Raw genomic sequence first — 24,947 nt, 5'->3', positions numbered from 1 at the left:
GGTAAAACAATAAGAATGTTGTGTACAGAAAATTAACAACTGGGTTCTGTACTCTCTTGCCTCGCTGTAGCATCCTAGAACAAGTGATTTTCATTTGCTTCAGGCAGAACTTTCCTAAGATTGTTAACAAAATCCATCCAATGCACTCCCAACACATTCCCAGCCACCATTTAAATGAGGCATATATTTGACTTTAAGGTAAACACTGCAGTGTAATTGATGAGAAGGATTGTTGTAGTAAAGATAATTATTATAGTACTCATGAAAAATGGCCTATGTATGTCCATTTATTCATTTATTTGTTCAGCAAACATTTTCCTTTTTTTATTTTTAGCAAACATTTTCAACCAACAACTCTCTGTAAACACCGTATAATGCTAAATACAGGAAGTAAAAAGATAAATTAAGATATAATATTATCAGGAGTACCTAGGTGGCTCAGTCGGTTAAGTGTTGGACTTTGGCTTAGGTCATGATCTCGCAGTTCATGGATTCAAGCCCTGTGTTTGGCTCTATGCTGACAGCTCAGAGTTCAGAGCCTGGAGCCTGCTTCGGATTCTGTGTCTTCCTCCCTATCTACCCTTCCCCTGCTGACACTCTGCCTCTCTCTTTCTCTCTCTCTCAAAAATAAACATAAAAAGATATTTTTAAAGATATAATATTATATAAAAATGTAAAATTTCTCTGGAGTAATATCTACTATGAGCAAAGTCAAATGAAAAACAACAAAGTAAAAAAATTATCTGAGACATACAAGCTTGATAAAGGTTAATTTTCGTGATATAAAAATGTCTTTACAAATCAATAAGGAAAAGGTATGGAATGCAATGAAAAGGGCAATGATTTAAACAACTTACAAAAAAATGAACTATAAATAATTAATATTTAAAAATAGGATATTCTTCATCTCACTTGTAATGAAAGAAATAAAAATGTAAACAAGATCTCGTTACCCTCCATTAAATCACTAAAAACATTAATCAGTTTTCCACTTCCCAAGGTTGGCAACACAGAGGGAAATAGACACTCTCACACCTTATTGGTAAAATAATAAAATGCTACAGCACCTATAGGAAATTAGCCTTTTGTCTGTTGCACTGTGGGAAGTAACTAAATGTTGGATGAATAAAAAAAAAAAAAAACGTAAGTCTATTCTCACAGATGACATCCTCATATGCATAATTTGATATACTCTTTTAGATACTAACCAAATTAACTCTGAACAATCGAATTAACTTCTGACTTTCAGATTCAGTACTTTAGCCGAGCCAAAATTGGAAAGTCCAATCTTGTGTCATGACTTGAACAGGTTCCAGTAAAGTTTTGCAGAGATCACAGCCTCATGGATTATCAAGAATGTGAAAGACACCCTTACCACCTCCCCCAGGCAGAAGGAAAAAGAAGATATACTACAAATAGAACTGACCTGCCAATAGAATCAGTTTCTGCAGAGGTAACAGCAGCCTGATGCCCAATATCTCAAGCCAAATGTGATCTTGCCTCATGCAGTTTGAGTGTACTGGAGGGAATCATCCAGGTAGTAACTGGCAAAGCCTGAACTAAGATAGGAGCACAAGCCATACCTAAAAGAAGATGGATTGGGTAGATACCAAGGATTTGGTCACTGTATGCACGTGAGGATAAGTATCACGAGGCATATAAATGACTCCCAAATTCTTGGCTTGGGAAATTGGAAGATGATGGTGCCATTATCCTATAAAATGAATGGAAGAAAGCATTGCTTAGAAGTTCGTCTCTTAAGCCAGAACTCATGAGTTCGACTCCAAATTCTATTGGATACCAGAGATGTGACTCTAGCCAAATTACTTACTTTCTCTTTGTCTTAATTTTCTCATTTCTAAAATATGAATAATAATAATAATAATAATAATAATATCTACTTCATAGAATTGTTATGAGGATTAAATAAGTTAATATCTCAGTGCTTAGTATAGAATGCTTAGAACAGTACCAAGCACATAGAAAGTGTTATATAATAGTTAGATTATTAATAGTTTAAGAACTTAAAATACTTATCTTTGTTGAAAACTTATACTAGTGAGGTGCCTAGATTCATCCTAAAGACCACAGACAACGGACATGATGATAGAAGCTGCTGACACACTCAGGAGACCATGGCTCAGTTGGAATTTATTCTCACTCAGTCAAGGTAATGAAGAGAGTGTGACAATGTGAACACACCTTTTGTGAAAAAAAAGCTCTCTTCCTCCGTGATCTATGATATCTCTTATAGGCGGGGAGTATCACTACTTCCCTAAATGACTCTGTTTCAGACAAATGGTACATTTAGGATGCCCTAAGCATCCTATGAACATTACCAACCCCATATTCTTCCTCACATTTGTGTCTATCCTCTTTATCATTTACAGCCTGCAATCTTAGTCAGACTCTTCCCTCTTTACTATTTTATGGCAAAATGCTCTCCCTTGCTAACCTTATACCAGTAAGAAATTTTATATTATTTCATCCAGCCATTCTTATAGGTATCTATCTTTATTTCATACACTATTCTTTCCTAAGTGATTTAAAAAACAAAACAAAACAGGGATAGGGATGGAGGAATAAACCATCTTTACTAGTTTGCTACCCTGTGTCAATTTCTACAGTATAATGCACGGTAGGAATTGCATAAATACATTATTATTGGTTGAACCCTAGTTGTTGTTTCCCTCAGTAGAAAGGAGAATGACAAAAACAGAAGGTAGGTTGAGATTTAGTTGAAGATTCCAGAATTAAAACAAATGTCACTAGAGACAACTTCTAAAGGGTTTGCCCTTTATTCGGTGTAAGTTAGCTCTTAATGTGACTCAGTTACAAACCTCAAAGTCATTTCTTTCTCATAGACTTTACTTCCAAGCTCATGAATTTCCTCTCCATCCTGCCCCTAGTCATCACCCTCAGGAACTTCAACATCTATATTGACCACTCCCCAAACACCTGGCCTCATGGTAAATATCTTTACCTACTTAGCCCTAGAAATCTGCACTCATTCTTCATTTTATTCCTAATACATTTCATCACATCAACTCCCTTCATTAACCTAAGGATAACCTGGTAGTTGTCACACAGTAATGGTTAAAAAATATGGAATGTAGCCGAACCTGCTGACCCCTCTCTCTGAGAACTTACTAGCTATGTAATACCAAACAAGTTTTAGGTAACTGTTGAGAAACAATTCTCCATTGCAATCTTATGCAATCTGACATCAGATTTTGCTCTGCACTGTCTCTTCAAAGATGTTAGTATAGCAGATAGCCTTGGAAGATATAAAGAGTATCTCCCTCTGATGTGGAAAGCAGATTTGATTTGTCTGCTGACCAAGATAATGTCTCCTTCCAGGGAAAGGTTGGACAGGTTTGCTAGCAGCCTCTATAAGATTGGGGTTTCCTAAGCTTAGGGTTTCTCTGTAATGACCCAAACCCACTCTATGCAGCATTCACCAGGGCCACCCTGTATCAACCCAATGGGACTTGAGGGGCAAAGGAACATGAAGCTCATGCCACTTTCTCCACCATGAGTAATGAAGTCATTTGTCTGTCTCTGACCCAGGAATCTTTTGTCACCTGCTAGCATCTATGAACAGGTGGCTGGCTAATTTGTTAGCTTTCAAGAAAGGTAAGATCTCAGATTTTCCACAGTTCTTGATAATAACCTCTTTATGCTTCAGTTTCCTTTTACTCAGCTATAAAATGGAGAAAAGATGCCTATCTCACAGAGTCAGTATGTTAATTAAATGGAATAACGATATATATACAATACTTAAAACCAGTCTGAGCCTCATAGCTGGACTCAATAACAGTTTTTGGTGACTCTTGACTGCCTCCTTGCCAAATGGCCTGCTCTCTAGGTCAGTTCTCACTGATGGCTTTGCAGAACTGACAACATATATCATCCTCCTCTTGAAAGTTCCTATGCCTTAGACTGTGACTCTGCACTAAACTGGTTTCCTTCTTACAATTTTAACCCATTCTAGTTCCTACACACACACACACACACACACACACACACACACACACACACAGAATTAACAACAGGAGAGGGGCACCTGCTTTGCTCAGTCCGTTAAGCATCTGACTTTGACTCAGGTCACGATCTCATGGTTCATAGGTTCGAGCCCTACAGTGGGCTCTGTGCTGACAGCTTGGAGCCCAGCACCTGCTTTGGATTCTGTGTCTCCCTCTCTCTCTGGCCCTCCCCCACTTGCATCCTGTCTGTCTCTCAAAAATAAAGAAAAATTTTAAAAAAAATTTAAGTAAAAAAAATTAAAAACAAAAGGGGAATGTTTTGAAAATGTCCTAAGACAGACCTAAATTTCCACAAAATACTACTTAACAATGCAACAACAGCAGTCAATCAGTTTTTCTAAAATGGAGAAAGGGAAAAGCAGTAATCAGAATGAAGGGATCAAGAGTAATGAGATCCTTATCAAAAGGAGATAAGTTATAGGAAACCTGTAGGATTCTGAGTCATTCAGTTAAGTAGATGGCCAATATTTATTATTCTACAATATCCAATCTTAATTAAATATTTGCAAAAAACTACTGGAAAGAACACAAGAGAAATGGTGGCCATAAGCTACATGGCCAAGTGACCAGTGAAACACAATGTGGAATGATGGAACTTCAGTGTGGAAAGAAGACAAATTTTTACCATCAACAGATCCCAGGGAAACCCAGCTCCAGCCTCCAGGTTTTAGTAGTTGTAAGAACTTGGATGAGTTCCTTAGCCTCATCAAACATCAGTTTATCCACCTCACAAATACGAGAAGACCATTCCCCTTGAAGAGTTTTTCATGGGTTTCCTCAACAAATCGGTTCTATGATTATTGCAGAACTGAAGAACTGAAAAATTACTCCTTTGGAAACTAATAAAAGAGCTGAGGGACATTTCTGAATATTTCCCAAAAGAACACAAAATTTTGTAATGTGGTATTATACTTGCCAAATATAGCATTGTAGAACTTAAACTCTGGCTTCACAAAAACTCAAGGTACAGAAAATTCCTTAGTGTCAGACTTCTATAACTCAGTGTCAGTCTTAGATAACCACTAATGTGATTTGATAAACTTACCTGTAACAAAAAATCAAAGAGTGCCAGCTTAGACCACTCATGATGATGTATTTCAGTACAACCCCATTCAGGTTTGGGTACTCGGCCATTCTGCCAGCACTTCTGTTTCAATGACTGTTGGTAAGTTCCCCAGGTGAGCTTAACAGAAGAGTGAGTTTCATTACTTGTTGGAGATAAAGATGAGTCCCAGAGAATGACAGGACATGGGCGGCCATCTACAGAATCCAAAAAACAAACATACTTTAGCATGATATTAACTCAGTATGTGCCTTCAGGCAGTCACTCATAGCTTCAATCTCTCACCTACCAAATGCAGGAGTTTGAGTAGATGATATTTCATGGTCCTTGCTGGACAATGAAAGGAAAGCTTTTTGAAACAAGACGCTTTAAAGATGTGGCCCAGCAATAAGCCACTAATCACCAATAACAACGTCCTCTGGTTAATGTGGTTTTACTCCACATCTAAAAGCCAGCTACCACGAAAAAGGAAAGAAGCCAGGCATTTATAATTGTCTATTCAATGTCTGAGTGGAGCTGCTATTTGTAATAACAACTGTCTGATTTTCTGAGGCCACAGAAAAAGAATTTTTAGAAGTCGCAAATTTAAAAGTGAAATTGTTTGGTTCACATCAGTCACTATATTCTCCAAAGACACAAAAAAGGAGCAAGATGGAAATTTTTTTCTTTTCTGATGGAAACAGCACTCTTCATAATGGACGTTTATTCACACATAACCTCACAAAGTGCTTTTAAGCAAATGTCATTTCTTCAACTGCATCTGTATAGATGATGTTTTCAAAAAAATCTGTCACCCTAATTGCTTTTGTCTCACTCTTGATAGTTTAGAAATTCCACTGCTAAACTATATAAAGAATGATGAGCCTGAGTGAAGTCATCATAAATGTAAAAGACCATGAAGGGTCCATTAAATGACATTTCAAGCTTAAAACCAATAACATCGCTTTCAAGCCCCCATTTCTGCCAAGTAAAGTCACTGAGAGATGATGTTAAGTGATTTTGCTTATCACTTAAAAATCAGAATGATGCTCTTGGGAAAAAAAATAAATAAGTCACAAAGTGCTAGAAAAGCCCACTTAACTCATTCTTAACAGGCCTGGACAAGAGAGGCCTCTCAAATTATGACTGGAATGTCTAAGACACATCACAGGAATTTTTAAAAGCCCTTTCACATAACCTGAGAGATACTCAATCTATAACTGTATTCCTTTTTGTTAAAGGCATTTGTTTTACCATCTAGCTTGTTTGCCTTCTTGTAGAGTTCCTATGTCTGTGTGGTCTTTACTACAGGAAACCATCATCTTCTACAACCTCTCTTGAATTTGCTATTACAGTGACCTCAGTAATGTTAGTGGCATTCACTTAATCATTCTGATAACCTGCATTCCAGTTTAGCTCAAAAAAAAAACTCTTCCTCCATTTAGCCTGGCAATTTAGTTTAGACCTGGGTATGTAAGAAGTCCTTTAGATTTTGGAAATTATGTAACAGTCATTGACACACAATTTAAAAAAAAATAAATAAACAACATAGATCCAAACTAAGGAACTTCATCTGTAACATCAATCTCCCCTTTTTATTTCCTTTGACTTTCCTAAATGATTTGGGGGCTGCTGGGACCCAACTGTCTTCTTAGATAGAAGATAAATATAATTTTAAATGAGTGTACCCCAAATACTGCATCAATGTAAAAAATCATAGTAATAAAATTCACATAAAAGCAGTCCATCGTGCAGTGGGAGACATGTAGAGACCAGTGTAATCAAATATGGGTGGAAGACACAACACAGCTTTCAAAGACACATGTACTTTAGATTTCTAAATATAAACACCAAGAAGTTCTAGCCATCAGTGTCTTTAGATAAAAGTTATACACAGATAGCACTTTAGATTCTGAGGGCTAGGAAGTACTCAAAGGGAGTTGAAACCTAATACTGAAGCTCAACAACACAAATCAATACAGGAGACAGGCCAGCAGGTTCCTCAACAAGTCACAGGAGGCCCTCAGAGAAACACGGAAATGATCTACATAAACAATTGGAACAGTTAACCTTCTGGGCTGTTTTCCTTTCCCTTAGAAACATTTGTTTCTTATTTTTAAAGCAATTAAAAGCAAATCTACTCATTTCAGGAAATGTGGGAAAACATCAAAATGTAAGGCTAAGAAAACAAAAATCATCTATAATCTTCTGTCCCAGTAATTGGTTATATTATTTATATACTGACCTCTGGTATTTTCCCCATCCCTTTCTTTTCACCTAAAAAACTGGAAATTGTTTTTAGAAATTTAAGAAGTATAGCTTATGATCAGAGCCTAGACTCTGGAATCCAAAAGATCTTTTGAATTCTGGTCACATTACTTCTTAGCTTTGTAACATTAGACAAGTTAAGCAACCTCTCTAAGCCTTGCTTTTATCCTCTGAAAAAAAGGGGGGCTGGGGGGTGGCGATAACACACCTTCTAAAACTGGCTTTTAGGATGCATTTAAAGTCCTCAACCTGATGCCTAACATATATGCACATCCCAGAAAGCTTTTGCTGTAACTATTATTATTATTACACATGTTATTACACATATACATTATGCAATTGCACAGTTCATCAGTCTTCGGCTGCCTTTGTTTTTTGAGTATCTACTGTATGCCAAGCATTGTTCCAGAAACTCCAAATAAGAAAATTAATAAATAAATGCCCATTTCTATTTATTTTCTTAGGGTTTACATTTCCACCAGGAGAAAGAGGCAAACAGGCAAAGAAAATAAACATTTGGGACTGTCTTGTATATACAGTGTGTCACAATTGTTTTACTAAATATTTTACCACAAGAGTTTCTCTTATAATTAAATATTTTTAAGTAGCATCACTTTAACTGCCATACAATAATCTAGCCCAGTGGTCAACAAACTGTCAAAGGTAGATAGTAAAGTATTTTAGGCTTTGACAGCCATCCAGTCTCCATCACAACTATTCCCCCAGCAAGTGTTCAACTCTGCTATAGCACAAAAGCACTCAAAAACAATATATCAGCAGATGGATGTGACTGTGTTCCAATAAAACTTTATTATTGACATTGAAATTTGCGTTTCATAGAATTTTCAAGTGTCATAGAAATGTTATTATTCTTTTGATTTTTTTCAACCATTTAAAACTGGAGAAAGCATTTGTAGCTCACAGGGCATTCAAAACAGGCGAGGGGCCAGCTTTGGCCCACAGACCGCAGTGAATCAGCCCCTGATCTAGTCTATGAGCGTACTGTATTTCATTTACCATTTCTCTACTTTAGCACATCGAATTGTGTGAATGATACATTTTCTAAACTATATTTTAAAAGCTGTTCTCGATCTTCCAAAGGGAGCTTTAAGCTGATAGGAATAATTCATTTTCAATTAGTATTCCGGGTTTTTCTCCACATCCATTCACGTCCCCTCAGCAAAATATTTTGAGTACTGACTATAACATAAAAACATTCCATCCTGCTCTGCTGGAAATCCATGCACCTCAGGCAAGGGGGATTTCTAGAAAGCAAGAAGAAAGTAGGATGAGTAGTACCTCTCAGGCTGAGCGTGGGTGGGGTGGGTCCCATCCACACACTGGTCTTCTTGCTGAGTCTCTGTGCATATGGCCCTTGAGATAACAGTAGTCAGTATGGCTCCAGATCTCAGGGCTATAAGTACTACTGTGAAAAGAATTCCACTTTTTATAAAATATGGCTGTTAAAAGAATTAAATGAACTTTGATAGATCCGAAGGAATGACAGAAAAATAGCCTCTGAAAACAGGAAACTGGTTAAAGCAACTTACCCTGAAGTGTTTCAGAGATGAGGGACATTCATCTCTTCACATTCAGGTTTGTCAAAATGATGCAGTACTGTACTCTCTAGAGAAATCTTAACAGTGAAGAGATAAAATTTTAACTGTCAGAGTGGTGAGAAAGCAGGTTTTCAAAGATATGTGGGTGTTCATGTGAATTAAAGGTTATACAGCTGCCTTAAAAATGAGACTTGCCAGAAAACTTATTTTTTCCCCAAAATCTGAATATCTCCTCTACTGCTGGTGTTCTCCCAAGTCATTCTTTATTCGAAAGACAAAGAAGACATTCTTCTGAAAAGATGAACATGAAAATTCACTAAGAATGTGCTATATACAATCTCCTTTGCCTGGATTTATGAAATGCCCTCCACTTGGAACATTGACTGCCTAGTTTTGTTGAACTAAAGGTGAATGCTAAGCACGCTGGGTCAAGTTGTGAGTGTCTGTCTGCATTTCTCCCCGGGCAAAAATTAGTAAAGATGTCCCGAGTTCTGAAATCAAAAACCCTTTCTACCATATGGGCCAAGTTCCAAGACTGCTCCAAGGCTCCCCGCGAACAAGACAAAAAGGGAAGTAGCAATTCAGGTTCAGAGTCCATCATTAAAAATGACTACAAAACCTATCAAAGAAAACAAAGGCCTATCAAAACTTGAGACTCATCTTTGTTATAGGAAATGAATTCTGCCCCATTCCACCACAACTATCCACAACGCATTGAAGACAAACCTCAATGCCTTGGATCTCCAATTGCTAAAAGCAACTGTTGGTGCTGGTGTAATGCCAATGATGATGTAGCAGGTGTAACAACTAGTTGTTAATGATCCCTTAAGTACTGGCTGCTCTAATTTTTTTTCAGTGACTATCCCAGTAGGGTTTTGGCAATTAAAAATATTAGGCTGAAGGGAAAAAGCAGGTAAGATCTCTTGGCTTAGAGTTGGTCAATGTGAACAAGTCAGTGAATGTGAGGGAGGATAAACCAGGAACACAAGATTCTGGGACAGCCTTGAGCAAGGAGGAAATTTGGAGGACTCGATGAGTCCTTCTGCTCAGGGTTTCAAATGTTGTTAATTTACTTATTCAAAACACAAATTTTTACAATGGTCCCTCAATTGTCCTCAAATAGACCTATTAGTTCACGGGTTTCAGACAGAAAGGATTCAGCGAGGCAGAGCAAACACGGAGGACTCGCAAGGTCCCCAGGTCAGGCAAGGCCCAGGCCTCAGACAGTTTAGAGTTTAGTGGAGAAAGACAAGTGTGCACACAAATGACAACCAAACAAAAATATCTGCCAGTTGAATGAGTGTTTGAAGGGAACGAGTGAAGGACTAACATAAAGACTGAGCTTTCAGTGCAAAGTTAAGAAATGAAGAAAGGCTGTACCCTAGAATGGCTGTGTGCTGAAATGTCACAATTAATAGGGGAAGAGATTTAGCTGAAAAGGAGCTGAGAATACGAGGTGTGGTAGAAAAAGAAATCACAAATGTTGATTCTATCCCTGACTTATCACTGGTCTCCACAGGACGTGAGCCAGGTCCTTCGGTCAGCTTGACTGAGGCACCGAGTTCCCCAAGGTCTGAGAAGAGTACCTTCCAAATCTATCTCAGGGGTGGGTGAGAGTCTAATGATATACTGAAAAATACAGCACGGTCAAATATTTAAAAGAACCAAACTTAGGTTAGGTTTTTATGATTTAAAAAAAAAGAGAGGCAGAAGAAAGGCAGAATTCTTCTGCCTCTCTCTTTTTTTTTTTTTTAAATCATAAAACCTATGCATAGGTACATACATAGGTATAAAACCTATGTATAGGTTCTCTATAGCCAACCAAATCCTGATTACGGGGACTTGTACCAGAAACAGATTTCTGGGTGATTTGTAACACTTTTATTCAAACAACCAAAAAAGTATTTATTTACTTATATAACTGTTTTTCACTTTATAAGTTGTTTTCTCTACGTTGGACTGAGTTAAAATAATCTCCATATTTCCTCAAGAGTTAGCTAAGTGTGAAGCTGAGGAAGCAGGAAAGGAGAATGTCTTGTGACTTCCTCCATCACAAACTGCTTAAATAATCTAAATCATCAGCTCTGCTTTAAAAACAAAGTGTCCTTCTCTGTTCTGAACAGACTAATGGACAGGAACTTCTGCTTTCTAGGTCTGCTCTGGACTGCCACTGTATAAATGAAAACTCCCAGAAAATTCCTATCTTGATATTCCATTTAGAAAACAGAAATCAAATGTGACTTCCAAGGGGGGTGGGGGTGATGATGGAGCCAGGCTCCACCAACAATCATATTTTGTGAACAAAGTCCTGGTCACATTAGGGTGACCCAGTCCTGGGCAATTTATTAATGTAGATAATAAGGTAGTGTTTATTAATGTAGATAAAAGAGCCATGAATTCCTGCCCAGGGTGACCTTCCTACAATGCAAAACTCATCATATCACTCCTCTTCTTCAAACCCTTCAATGATTCCCCATTATCTGCAAGATAAAGTCCATGTCCTTACATGACATAAAACCCAGCCACTCTCCACAGACCACAGCTTTATCTTACTTCATCCCCACCTACAACCCTCCCAAACCCTAGTCTCCTTATTAACTCTGCAGTTTCCTAAGCACCTCTGCCTTCACAAGTTTTCCACACCTCTATTCTCTCTACCCTTCCAACACCCACCCCATCTCTCACTCCACCCACAGCGACTTAAGATCCAGTTCTGACATTAGCTCTCTGGAAAGTTTTTACAATGCTCCACCCACCACCCTATGCACACATTCTGGGCTAAATTTTCCCTCTCTATGCCTGCAAGTTCTCCTAAAAATATCTCCACTGCAGTCTTATTATACCCATTTTATATGATACATCTGCTTAGCTGTTGCTACCTTCCAAGCTGAGAGCTCTGTGAGAACAGGGAGTATTTCTTAATCACTTTTGGACCTCCATCTCTTGACATGATGTCTGCATGAAAGCAAGCATTCAAAAAATGTTAGTGAATGAACGAATGAATTTTTCAGAATCCCTCAAGTTTTATCTATAGCTCTGAAGATCCAAGGAATAGTCAATTGTCTCAGAATCGAAGTTTGGTTGGCGCGATACCCTTGCAGTAAACAGTGATTTCATTGTCCTCACTCTAAATGAGTTAAGAAAGATTAGAGAGAAACTTGAGAAACGGAGGTGAGGATATGCAGAGATTTCCATGACCAGGTTCTATTCAGCTTGTGCTCAATAGTCACTCCATGTTTCCATAATCCTGTGAGTCACTGGAATAATAAAAATGGGGTGGTGGAAAGACCCACCAGCCTCTCTCCTCCTGACCCCAGATCACTGTCATAAGAAGGGGAATAGTTAAGGCATCGTGGCTACATTCAGGAGTCAGACTGCGGGACAGTGGGAAAAAGCAGGTTACAATCCCAATATGTGATTAACTGGGAAAGCCCCAGGCTACCACCCTGGAGACTAACACATGATATGAAGGGCTTATGGGAGATAGTATAGTACAGTGATGAAGAACAAGGTTATGGGGTTCCTCCAACCCCACTACACATGACCTGTGGACCTCTGGAGGACATGTGTTATATTCGGAGCCTCATTTTTTCCACAGAAAATCTGTCTAGTAATATCTGATGCATGGGGCCATTGCGAAATTCAGTGACATAATAAATGTAAAGTGTTCAGTGTTCCCCGCATGGTAGATATTGTTACAATCCACTATCAACTCCAAGCACTTTCTTTAAATGACCATGTTAGGTGCCTGTTTACTTAGCTCAAGTAAACATTAATCCAGATAAACAAATTAAGAAAATCTAAGCAAACGCGTCACAAAGGGCTAAATCAGCTTTAAACCTGGATGAAAAGAAAAGGTAACATGTACTGAGACTTATGATGTGTTAGGCACTTTTAGAAATATTTTTTTACATATCAACTCACTTCATTTGCACAACTTCATGAGCTAAGCACTGTCATCATCATTATTTTTACTCTCATCATCCTTATTATACTAATGAAGAAACAAGGCTCACAGCGATTAAGTTAATTTATCCCAGGCTTGATTCACAACTGGTATAGAATCAGGATTCAAACTAGAAGTCTAGATTGCTAGTTATTATGAACTGAATTGTGTTCCTCCAAACTTATATGTTGAAGCTCTCAGTACCTCAAAATGTGATTGTATCTGGAGATAAGGCCTTTACAGAGGTACTTAAACAGTGCCTGGGTGGCTCAGTCAGTTAAGCATCCAACTTTAGCTCAGGTCATGATCTTGTGGTTCATGAGTTTGAGCCCCCCATTGGGCTCTCTGCTGTCAGCGCAGAGCCTGCTTCAGATTCTGTCTCCCTCTTTCTCTGCCCCTTGCCCTCACCCTCTCTCTCTCAAAAGTAAATAAAACATTTTAAAAATATTTTTAAAAAGAGGTAGTTAAGTTAAAGTGAGGCCATATGGTAGACCCTCATCCAAAATGATTGGTATTGTTATAAGAAAATATTGGAGGGGCGCCTGGGTGGCTCAGTCAGTTGGGCGGCCGACTTGGGCTCAGGTCAAGATCTTGCGGTCCGTGAGTTCGAGCCCCGCGTCGGGCTCTGTGCTGACAGCTCGGAGCCTGAAGCCTGTTTCAGATTCTATGTCTCCCTCTCTCTGACCCTCCCCCATTCATGCTCTGTCTCTCTCTGTCTCAAAAATAAATAAACGTTAAAAAAAAAATTTTTAAGAAAATATTAGAATTCAAAGAGACACCAGCGATGGGCACACACAAAGGAAAAGCCATGTGAGAGGAACAAGATAAGGTGGCCATCTGCAAGCCAAGGAGAGAAGTCTCAGAAGAAAGCAAACCTATGGACACCTTGATCTTAGATTACCAGCCTCCAGAACTGTGAGAAAATAAATGTATGTTGTTTAAGCCACCCCGCCTGTGGTATCTTGTGACGGCAGCCCTAGAAAACTAATATGACAATCCACACCCTTAACTACAAAGCTATTTGAATTAGAGAGCTCACAGCTTCTTCCCCATGTTTAGAACAGTGCTTCACACATAGACAGTAAATGCTATCAATTACGACTGAATATGACTGCAATATTTGTCCATTCACTGAAATCAGAATGAGGCTGTCTAGTCCTTCTGCACCCGTGTGGTCCATAGACCAATCTAAAGATGGAAACAGATTTAGTACTAATGGAAAGATCATAACCTTGAGCTCAGGCAGCTTCTGAGCGGATCCCGAAGGTTCTGAGTGGATCCTGAAATCAGTGGCAAAAGATTCGGGCCCCCGAGTTCTCACACAGGCCACTGGTGTCAGCCCCACAAAGATTCTTGACTTTTGTGTTCACTGATGTGGCCCCCAATGACTAGAAGAGCAGCTGGCACAGAGTAGGTGCTCAATAATGTATTTCTTAAAAGGAGAAAAGATGAATGTGAGCAGATTGCATGGGACTGAGGCACGTGCATGTTTTATGCTGTGGTCATGTCATGTCCTTTCTATCGCAGCCATGTGTGGGATCAAGGGACAAGGTGCAGAGGCCTGGCAGACAAGGTTACCAGGTCCCCTCGCTTGTCTATGAAGGTATGTAGTGAGCAAACAAGAGGACATTGGAACAGAGTGCTGCTTGGAGGGGATGCCAGCAAACTTGTGTTCGCCAGGGAATTAAAGTATTAAGCTGACCAGCTCAATTTGATTGCTAAAGATAAAACCTTAGGGCTTTTCTGATAAAGAACACAATCTTTTCCATCCAGATTTTTAACAACAAAACGTGATTCCTACACTCCCAAATAAATATTTTAAGAAAGTTGGTACATACGTCCAAGATTTTTAGGATTTAGAGTCCATGTGTTTCCAGGTTGTAGGGACAGCTATATTATGCTCATTACTCCCTACACAATGCTTCTGTCCTCACCTGAGACCCTAAAACCACATGAAATGTGCAGGTGCTGTCCCCCCACTCTGGCAACTGCCCCATCACTCAGCACGTACAGTGCTGTGCACACAGACTCAAAAAGAGAGTGGAAAATACACACTGGATTTCTCCTACTTTATAATAAAATGAGGCAATGCAAGTTGGGAAACAGTGAGCAACTAGGGATCTACAATGAATTCATATGGAAGTTGGTGGGGTGCCTACAGTTTGTCATCTAAGCAGCCTTGACATACAGAATTCCTGGAACCAGGCTACCTTAATTCGGTATGACAGCTCTGTGGCAATAAGACAGCATTCTAAAAATAAAGCATACATAATGCATCTTCCATGCTGGGCATGAAAAATAGTATAATGCTTAAATGCTACCAAAATGGTGTCCCTTGGGATTCATTCACATTACTGTGCAGACCACTAGGGAAGTTTGGGCAAAGCTGCTAAATCGAAGATCACAGAGGGGTGCTGGATCTTCTTACGCTCTTGACTTTTATATGAATGCAGTCTGCTTTTCTAATCTTAGGTAAACATTTTAGAATATTTTGTTAAAAAAAATTAAATGTATCGGCACCGTATAGTATCTGGTGACCTTTGAAATGATTTAAGACTTTCGCAATAGTTTGGCAGAAAATACACTACTACGTTCAGTCACGTTTGCATCTATATGATCATTTATGGTAAAACAAGAAAATCTGGTAAGCATTGGTTTGCATTAAAAAAAGATAAAAAACAAAAAGCTTGCAGCAATGTTCAGAGTGATATGTCCTACTTTTCTTGCATAAAAGTATCATCAATGTTAAATTGTTGAATTGAAGAAAGAAATTAAGTAGACATGTTGGTGTAGTGGCAAATTAGAAATCACCATGCTAAAATTTGCCCATTTTTGCCACTATCCTTTAATTATACCAAGTTATATCTGAGAGGCAATATGGGTTAAGAGAATCAACTTGAGGAGGCTTTAGTATCAGACAGAATGGTTACAAATTCTAGTTCCATTGCTCATTAGCTATGTGTCCTTGGACAAGTTTCAGAAATCTTGCCGAATTTCAGGATTCCCGTATTTAAAGTATCAGTAGTATCTGCTTTATATAATGGTTAAGTGATACAATAGACATAAGACGCCAAATGCAGTACAGGAATGGTGTGATGCATAACACTAGACTCATTATAAATTCACAATTGAAGAAGGTGTTATTATTTCAGAAAATGATTTTTTAAAAACAGCTCTTTGATGTTATATTCCGATTCAACTGTGCATTTCCCACATAGATAGGCCCAGGATAGGCATCTGCTCCAGTGATAATTGCTAGATTTTGTAGCATGGTACACCACTGGCACTCCCTACCTAATTACAACCTTGCCTTTCCTCAAGTACACCCGTCCTCTTTTCTGGGTTATCTTTGGAGTAGCATCTGTCAAAAACTGGTTGGCATACAGTACAAGGTCAGCGAGTCCACTAATTTCACATACATATTTTTTGTATTCAAGGAGAATCACATAGAAGTCATCAAATTATACAATCAAGGACCTGTCCCAAGCTAGCCTGAGCTAATGGCTCTGTGCTGAAAGGATCACCCACAACAGTTTTAGTAATTAAGAAACAAACAAAACCTGAAGACAAGCTTTATAACGGAGACCTTTCGTCTTTGGACTGAATCAACGGAAAGATCAATCTGAGAGGCTGGGGGCAGGTAGATCATTTAATCATAGCATTTGATTCTCTTTTACATCTCTTCTTGCATCTCACGTATCCTTTTTACATACAGGCAATTTACATGACTTCGAGCAAAGTTCGTAATTACTCTGGGCCTCCACCACCGTGTCTACAAAACGTTTTTCATGGAGTACTCGCCTTGTAAAATTTTTATGAGGATTTAATGAGATAACTCATGAACAGTACCTAAAACGGTGCCTAGTATATCCTAACCTCAACATTACTTTTGCTGTGGTTAGGGTAGTTGACTCCTTGAGAGAAAAAGAGGCTCTTGTAGCCTGTATTGGTGCATCACTGTGTAAGCCATCTATTTCACTATATTAAACAACCAGATACACTAATATGTTGTGGTGATGGAGGGAGACGACCTCCTTAAGGGCCCTTAATGGATTTGTTGAAGGAAGCAGATTGATGAAAGTAGGAAAGACAAGGAAGTTCTTTCTGGATATCCAACTCATTGTGTGACCGAGAGCAATCTTCTTCTATCTTTTTTTTTTTTTTTTTAATTTTTTTTTTAATGTTTATTTTTGAGAGAGAGAGAGAGAGAGAGACAGAGTGTGAACAGGGGAGGGGCAGAGAGAGAGGGAGACCAGAATCCGAAGCAGGCTCCAGGCTTCGAGCTGTCAGCACAGAGCCTGACATGGGGCTCAAACTCACAAACCGTAGATCATGACCTGAGCCGAAGTCAGACGTTCAACTGACTGAGCCACCCAGGCGTCCCTATCTTTTATCAACTTAAAGTGAAGGTTAAAAAACTTCTACTGCACAGGTTTTTTGGAAAGATTTACTTAGATAAGCCAAATATCTATATTTGATTCACAATACATACTAGCTATGTTCTTGGTACTGTGGTATGTTCTTGGTTTTTATTCCCATAAGGTCAGGAATTCCCTGGGCCTGCACTGATGGGTTATTAACAAGGCATAAAGAATCAGAAAGCTATAGTATGCTCACACCCAAGTGTGGGTAAATAAGATTAGGTAAATAGGTATAGAGAGGGCAGGGCAAAGGCCCCAATATGAAGGTATATGGGGTAAACAAGATTAGGTATTCAGGGCGGAAACGCCCCCCAGCTTAGTATAATGGCAGAAAGCTGCTTTCACAGGAAGGAAGAACCAAATTAGGTAAACAGGTAAATAGGGCTATAGACCGTCTGTGGGGCAAGGTTGCCCAGAGCAGAGATAATTAGCAAAAGAAAGGTGCCTTGTTGACCCTGAGGTTGTATGCTCTGTCTTTCTTGTCCCCTAGACCAGTTTAGGTTAACAGACATAGTGCCTAAGTCGGCTGTAAACAACCTTCCCCTGGAACCGGGATTTTGTTTCATATTAACGCAAACCCCTAACCCCACATATCTTCAAAACCCACTTTCCTTCACGTCCATGAGTTACTATTCACAGTTTCATTGTCTCTTTGTGCACGTGCATCACCATGTTTGTAAGCCTTCTGATCCTAATAAAAATGGAACAAGGACACTCAATCGGGGCTCTTGTCTTTTCCCGGACATTAGCCATCTCTCGAATTTTAATCCTGTGTCCCGCTTTCTTGCTAGACAAGAAAGAACTCTAGACCCAGAGTTTACAACGGTACTGAGCATGAATTTATTTTCACAAACATTAATCAAAAGTCAGAACAGAAACAACGCTTAGGACAGGATTACTTACAGGATTTTCTGACTACTCACTCTCCCAGATATTAAAATATCTATTTTAGACCAAGCCCGATCATCAGAGAAATACATACCTAAACTAAATCCAACACTTCCTCCTACAGAAAACACATTATCGAATAACTATAGTGTGAGGCCAGCAGACTATATTGATGGTCCTCATAAGAACAAGCTCTATCAACCTTATTATTTGCATAATACAGAGACTGCCAAGGACATTTCCCACTACCTCTAGGATGAGCTCTTTGTAAGATCCTCCAGGAGAAATCTAGGCCTAAAATTGTTAGTACTAAAACAAATGTTTAGGGCTAAAAATGTTAGTACTTGTCCTCAGTATGGGAAGATGGAAGCAAATACAGGTTTACTGTTAGGAGTCAGTGGAACAGGCTCAGACTATATTCCTGCACTCATTCAAAAATATTTAGTGAACACCTACTATGGGCCAGACTCCCCACTAGAATCTAGAAATGATAAAACAAGACAGGAAATATCTCTGCCTTCACACATCTACAGACCTAGTGGGAAAAAAAGATGATTGAATGAACAACCAAAATACAAAGAGATGATACAGAATGAAGCAGAAATAGGTCGTGGGTAACTAGATAAAATCTATCACTCCTTATGTAGACAGGGAGGCTGAAACAAATCTAAGCTTGGACCGAAAGAAGAATAAGAGGCTCCCAGAGGAAAGTACACACTTCTGTGGAAATCAAGAAAGGGAAGACATGTCAGGAAAAGCCTAGAAATTGGTGGATGGAGAGAGAGATACCAAGAAGCTAAGACTGTCCACATACATCTCCTACCATGAGCAGAACTGAACTATTTATGTACTTTATATCAATGTAATAGCCTACATAAGTAGAATTATATTGTGTAGAGTGTTCATAACTATATTTAAATCATCTCATAGACTCCCGAGGAAATTGGCTTGATTTTACATCTTTAAATAACTACATAGGAGAAGTGAAAAAACAAAGAAAGATATAGTATTGTTTGAGATATAATCTTAGGTATTTAACTCATCACATGGAGGGTCATATCAATGCAACCTCATTGGTTTCTTTCCATCACTACTTACTTCTGAAACAAGAGAAGAATGCTAGGATATATTGGGATTATAAACCTCTCCTTCAAATCGAATGCAACTGCACTCTTTATTCCCAAAAATGCTGGATATTCAGAGCACAGAATGAAATATATTCAAGGAATCCTGGTTTTGAAAAAGTTTAACTGAGCAATCAAGAAACCAGGGTTTTAGACCTGTTCAGGTCACATAAAGAAATGATATCTATGTGAGGACTGGAGGGTATGTGAGTGACTCAGTGAGCTTGGTACCTCATGTGTATAGCGTAGTAACAAAAATAGACAATATTTATTGAAGGTTTACTGTGTGACAAGCTCTCATTCCACGTATTTTTCATGGATTCACTAACAATAACCTCATGAGGCAGGTATTATTGTCACTTTACAGTTGAGGAAACTGAGCCATACAGAGATACTGTAACATTTCTGGGTCCCATGGTTGGTAACAGCTCCAAGTTCCTACCCACTATCTTATTCTTTGGACTTTCATCCAAGAGCATCCCAGGGGAGTGCCATATTGGGGTACTATGCCTCAGGATCTATTCAAGAATTCACCTTCTCTACACAGGGGCTTTTATGACAGGATAGTGAATGACAGTATAGGATAATAAGCGTCACTCTATGCTATGTGTTGCTTTGCCCAAGACAGACTTGGTATATACCCATTATCTCAATGCCCACTAATATCTTCTTTTACTCCAGGGTGTTCCACTTTGGAAAATAAGTAACACAGTCACCTAAGCCCAGTGGTTTAGAGCTTAGGTTGTGCAGTTTGCCGGGTCTATGTTTGAAACTCAACTTAGCCATTTACTAGCTGTGGAAGTTGAGGCCGATTATTTTGGCTAAATAAGTCTCAATTTTCATATCCACTAAATGTAAATAATAGTGGTATCTACCTTACAGCACTGTTGTGAGAAACATACAGTCAAGGCATGTATGAATTGTATGAATCAATTTTTATAGTGCATGGCCAACAGCGAGCACCCAATAAAAATTAGCTTTTACCAAACTTTTGTTAAATGTTTGAGTTGTATCAGCACAATCATGATGGACTATTTTGTGAACTGGAGACATCGAAACATACCTGTGAATCTGAAGCACTTAGACATGAACCAGGATAAGTAAGGAATTCCAAGTACTTCCAAGTGTATCACTGGTACTTCAAGAAGTACTGGTTTTAAGACTAAATTATAATCCTAAAGTCATTGGAAATGCAGTTTAGTTCTTGGCCACTCCCAAGAATCTTAATCCACTCCAGTCCAGGCTCCATAAAATGCTAAATTTTATGACACAAAGCAAGAAAATACTCTTTGAGTTTATGATCCCTTTGTGCTCCTTTTTAGCCCGTTGGGCCAACCTAGATTCATACTGGCAATTTCTGGCATTATTCTGCTTGCAAACACGAGCCACTGACCCACCCTACTTGGTATTCAAAGCCTGGAACAGCCTCAGGATTCAGAGAATATCCTTTATATGGCATAAGCATGGCCACAGATCAGCCCCTTTGCCTGAAACTAAAGTGACTAGCTACATATCCCCAGAACCTACCAAATCGTCCGTCACCTGAGAGAGTCTTAGAAATCGGGCTCAATAAATTGCAGTCACAGGCTTGAAGAAACCGTAGGGCTAGTTAGCATATATACTGAACAAATTACCTATTTTTGCTTCATTTTCTCTGTAAAATAAGGAGGTTAAATCCACTGTAAAAGAATCCAAGGGTCGAAGCTAACATGGTCTGGCTCTGGGCCTTTTAAGAAGATTCCATCTGCTGAAGAAAGATAACCCATTTCCCCTTTCCTTTTAAAAACTCCTAACGAATGAAATTCTACTTACTTCCATAGTAACCTCTCTAATAATATGCCTGACTGTCAGCAAGTTCTTTGCCTCCACCCCGCTTCCTCTTCTCATCATGCAAATTGCCACTGGCTTTAATTAGATTTAATAAGCCACTGGGAAGTGCAGGGAGGGAAATGGAGAGCAAAGATTACACAGTGTGGGCTTACTCTTGCATGTTGAGTACAGCATTTCCCTGGAACTCTCATATCCTCCCAAAGCTGGGAAAGTAAAGAATGCCAAACGTATGGAAAGACATGCTGCTGCTGTCCAAATGTGAAACGTGGGTGGAGAAAATCATTTCGAAAAGGAGAGTGAGGGAAAAGAGAAAAATCAACCCGAATCCCCAACAGCTGCAAATAACGAAGCATGTGAAGCTGTTACCTTGGATGAACTCTGATTTCCTGCTCACAGACGGCAGGGTCCTGTTGAGCCCAAGGATCCTGTCCAGGTGGAAGGCGAACACCTCACTCATGTCCAAGGGCTGCTTGAGCAGTCCACAGGGGCTGGGGCCGCAGCCAGGCACAGAGCCAGCGGCGCTCCCCTCCAGCACCAGCAAGCGGGCTCCGCTCTTAGAGGAAACTGGGTGAAGACCGGCCACGGCACCATCCGCCAACAGGCGCATTCTGAGGATGTCTTCTTTGCTCAGCCACGAGGGGGCGCTCTCGCTGTAGATCCTGATGTTGCTCTCCCTGGTCTCCGGCCGCTGAAAATCTGAGCCACCAACCTGCACCCCTGAACCCCGTATCAACCTCCAGGGTCGTTCCCCAACCTTGCCCAGGTTTCCTCCCTGCACTTCAGCATCAGCTGCCCTTGCAGCTTCCTGTGGCTGAAGGGATGGCCCAACCAAAGCCTCCTGCCCCAGGGCCGGTGATGCCACTGCATACTTCTTTCTGCGCTTGGGTTTCACTGTGCCACGGATATTGGCAGGCTTGCTGCGCTTGGAGCGTAGGGTAATGTACACCACGTTGAGCTGCAGCGTGGTCCCATTGCCCTGGGACTCTGGAGGGGCCAGGGTACCATCCAAGGGTATCTCAGGGAAGGGTGCCTCGACGGTGTCACGACCCCGGTGCGGCCCCTTTTCTGCTGCCCTTCCTTGCTGGAGAGAGGCACGTCCCACCTGGCTCACCAGAAAGCCCAAGTAGATGGCGCAGGCAGTGCCCAGCAGGAGGTTCCTCCGGGTCCTTGGGCGCCGGCTGCTCCAGAGTTTACGCACCCGCGGGACGCACAGGGAGCAGATGAACCAGTTTATGAGTTGCCCTGGCTTGTCTGGACAGGTCATTTCTCTGCTGCATCCACATGTTGAGCAGACTTTAAAGTCTGCAGTTGGTTCCTGCTGACATGATGCATGGTTTCCTGAATTCAGCTGTCGCCTCTGCTTAGGTATATAAGTGGTCTCCAGTGGGTAGAGTAAAGGTGGAAGTGTAAAGGGTTGGTGATGAAGTTGGGAATGTTTCCGACGCTCGCCACGACAAACCGTTTAAACTCCTATCAGCTTCCCCGAGGAGAAGTGTGGCTTGTGTCTGAGAATGAATGGAAACAGAGTTAACTGAGTCACAATCTCAGACGAGTTCAGTTCCTCTTCAAGAGTAAAGGAAAAAAAAAAGTAACCCTTTCCTTTCATAAATATCACCACCATGAAATGTTTTTTTTTTAAGAGAGTTTAACAAATAGACACAAGATAGATGTATAGATTTGATACTCAGTTTAGAGTAATGAAAACAAAGCCCTAAAATCCAAGAATATTTTATAACTTGTAGCTGGAGTCATTTAATTTGATTCTGAAAGAAATGTATTGACATTTGACCAACCCAGGCTTTTCCTTTTTGACATTTAGAAATAATTTAAGACAAGTGATAGGTAGTTTTTAAAAACAATCTATTGCCATCCCGTGTTTACTTTTTAAAGTCCTGCATTACAAATTGGGCAGAAGCATCAAGTATTAACATTCAGTTTCAGAAACATATTATCTTAATCTGATGGTACAGTTTTTTCTTCAGAGTATGTTTCAACATCCTGCATTAGGAATTATTGTAATATGAAACCATAAACATCCATATATCTTAACAGAAGTTACATTGATTCAGTCACACACACATGCACACACACACACACACACAAACACAAAACACAAATCCGACTGCTTTTCATTCCTTTTCTTCCCACAAAAGTCAGCTGAAAGAAAATAAAGGGATCTTTAGCTCTATTTTTTCACATTATGAAAAAGAAGAACTCACAAGCAACCTTACTTACACAGCTGGCCCCATGCTTGGCTCCAGGAAGAATGTAATCCCTGACTGTAATGCAAAGAACTTTTAAAGGCTGAAGCATGTAAGTAGAACATATTTCATGGTCAAGAGTGTTCCACATTTCAAATATTTCAGCTCAGCTTTAAAAGCTCCCTTGAAAACTACTGATTGCAAAGCAAAACAGTTACTTGTGAACTGGCTGCTGCTATCCCAGTTTTCAGATGCCTAAGTTTTTTTTTTTTAAATAGTTTAAAAAATAAACTTTGATTTTAAATTCTGGAACAACAAAAGCCGTACAGAAGCAGTTTTCATTCAAATAATTTTCCACTTATTCTTAACCTCTGGGAGCCCTCTAGTGTCCTGTTTGGAAACAGACTGAGAAATGTCAGTCTCCTAAGTTAAAAAGGGATTGGGAGTGTTTGCTTGGCAGCAGCCGGATAAATACTTTATAAAATGAGGAATCCCGTTGCCCTGCTGTCCCTCCCACGTAGCTGGGGATTTAGAGCACCCAGGTTCCCGGAACTACGACTCACCTTACCATCTTGACTGTTTACAGAGTCACATGTGTCTGCCAACTCTTCTGAGAAGAAGGGGCCTACAGGTTTATAAAAAGGTAAGAAAGGGTTAACTTCCACGAGGAAAAAAATAGAACGGTGAGATAAGAGTACGTACAGATAGGCGAAGACATTTATAGTGTGGTCTTGCACAGTGCAACAGCTCACAAAAAGAAGTCATGGATTCTCTCTGATTGGAGGTTGTTTTAAAAACAGGTTAGTAATTGGCTTGGGGAGATTGCATGTCCTGGCACAAAGGTAGGGTTGATGACCTCTGGGTGTCATTTAAGCTCCTTTTTTTTTTTTTTTTTTTTTTTTTTTTTTTGCTTCTATGGCAAATAGAGTCAGAAGGCAGGAAGGTTACAGGGAACAATTTCCCCACTGGAAAAGAAGTTTGGGATCCTAGGGTGGGGAGGGGGTGAGAGATTAGCGTATGATATATAATCCTAAAACTACTACATTTTACAATGCAATAAAAAATAAAAGATCAGGGAATTAAAATATAGAGAAAAGGAAAGAACAATCTTCTAAGTGATAAAATGCCAAAAAATTCTAATACAACTGTTACTTTAGCACTCAAACTCAGACCTCTCTGTTTTTTTAAAAGTTCTGCCACATAGAGAAAGGAGAGGAACAATTCCACTATTGACAATGGCCTAGAAGTACCTGTGGATTTTGGCTAACCTTCATGAGAATTCAAGCATTTTTCCAAAAGCATTTTTCTTTGTGTTCCAAAACTCTTAAAGCTCACTTCTATGAGCACAAGATTATTTTCTCGGTGCTAAATGTTAAGTTCTTGAAAGGAAGCCATAACAGCGTTGCTTTATTATAACCATATTATTATTTTCACACATCGAGAAGAACAACTGACCTCTCAAAATTAAAAGTGCACCTCAAATTAAAAGCAGACGCCAGGTTGTAACAAACAGAAGCCTCTGCTGGCTGTTTCTAAAGCAATTTAATTTTTAGTGAAGAACGTTTCAGAGTTAGATGAGAAGTGCATGAGTTAGTAAATTTGCTTGGCTGCCACTCTCCCCA

The 24,947-nt window shown here is 39.6% G+C and overlaps 1 protein-coding gene across 3 annotated transcripts in view; it reads right to left on the bottom strand.

Moving 5' to 3' along the window:
* Positions 1-24,017, bottom strand: part of GASK1B (golgi associated kinase 1B) — a 46,847-nt gene extending 22,830 nt beyond the window's left edge. Inside the window, exons 1-3 of one of the 3 annotated variants that reach the window (XM_042935200.1) lie at positions 23,889-24,017; positions 21,491-22,629; positions 5,092-5,306 (exon numbers count right to left, since the gene is read on the bottom strand). In XM_042935200.1, the coding sequence (XP_042791134.1) occupies positions 5,092-5,306; positions 21,491-22,388 (1,113 nt within the window). In that variant the 5' untranslated portion in view covers positions 22,389-22,629; positions 23,889-24,017. Of the gene's footprint in view, positions 1-5,091; positions 5,307-21,490; positions 22,630-23,350; positions 23,501-23,888 lie in introns of those variants that run through there. The other 2 variants (XM_042935201.1, XM_042935199.1) reach the window with 2 other exon arrangements.
* Between the last annotated feature and the right edge of the window lie 930 nt (positions 24,018-24,947).

The sequence above is a fragment of the Panthera leo genome, chromosome B1 (assembly GCF_018350215.1).
Source record: "Panthera leo isolate Ple1 chromosome B1, P.leo_Ple1_pat1.1, whole genome shotgun sequence".
Lineage (NCBI taxonomy): Eukaryota > Metazoa > Chordata > Mammalia > Carnivora > Felidae > Panthera > Panthera leo.
The sequence above is the reverse complement of the archived record's forward strand: the minus strand, read 5'-3'. Positions and strand labels throughout refer to the sequence as shown.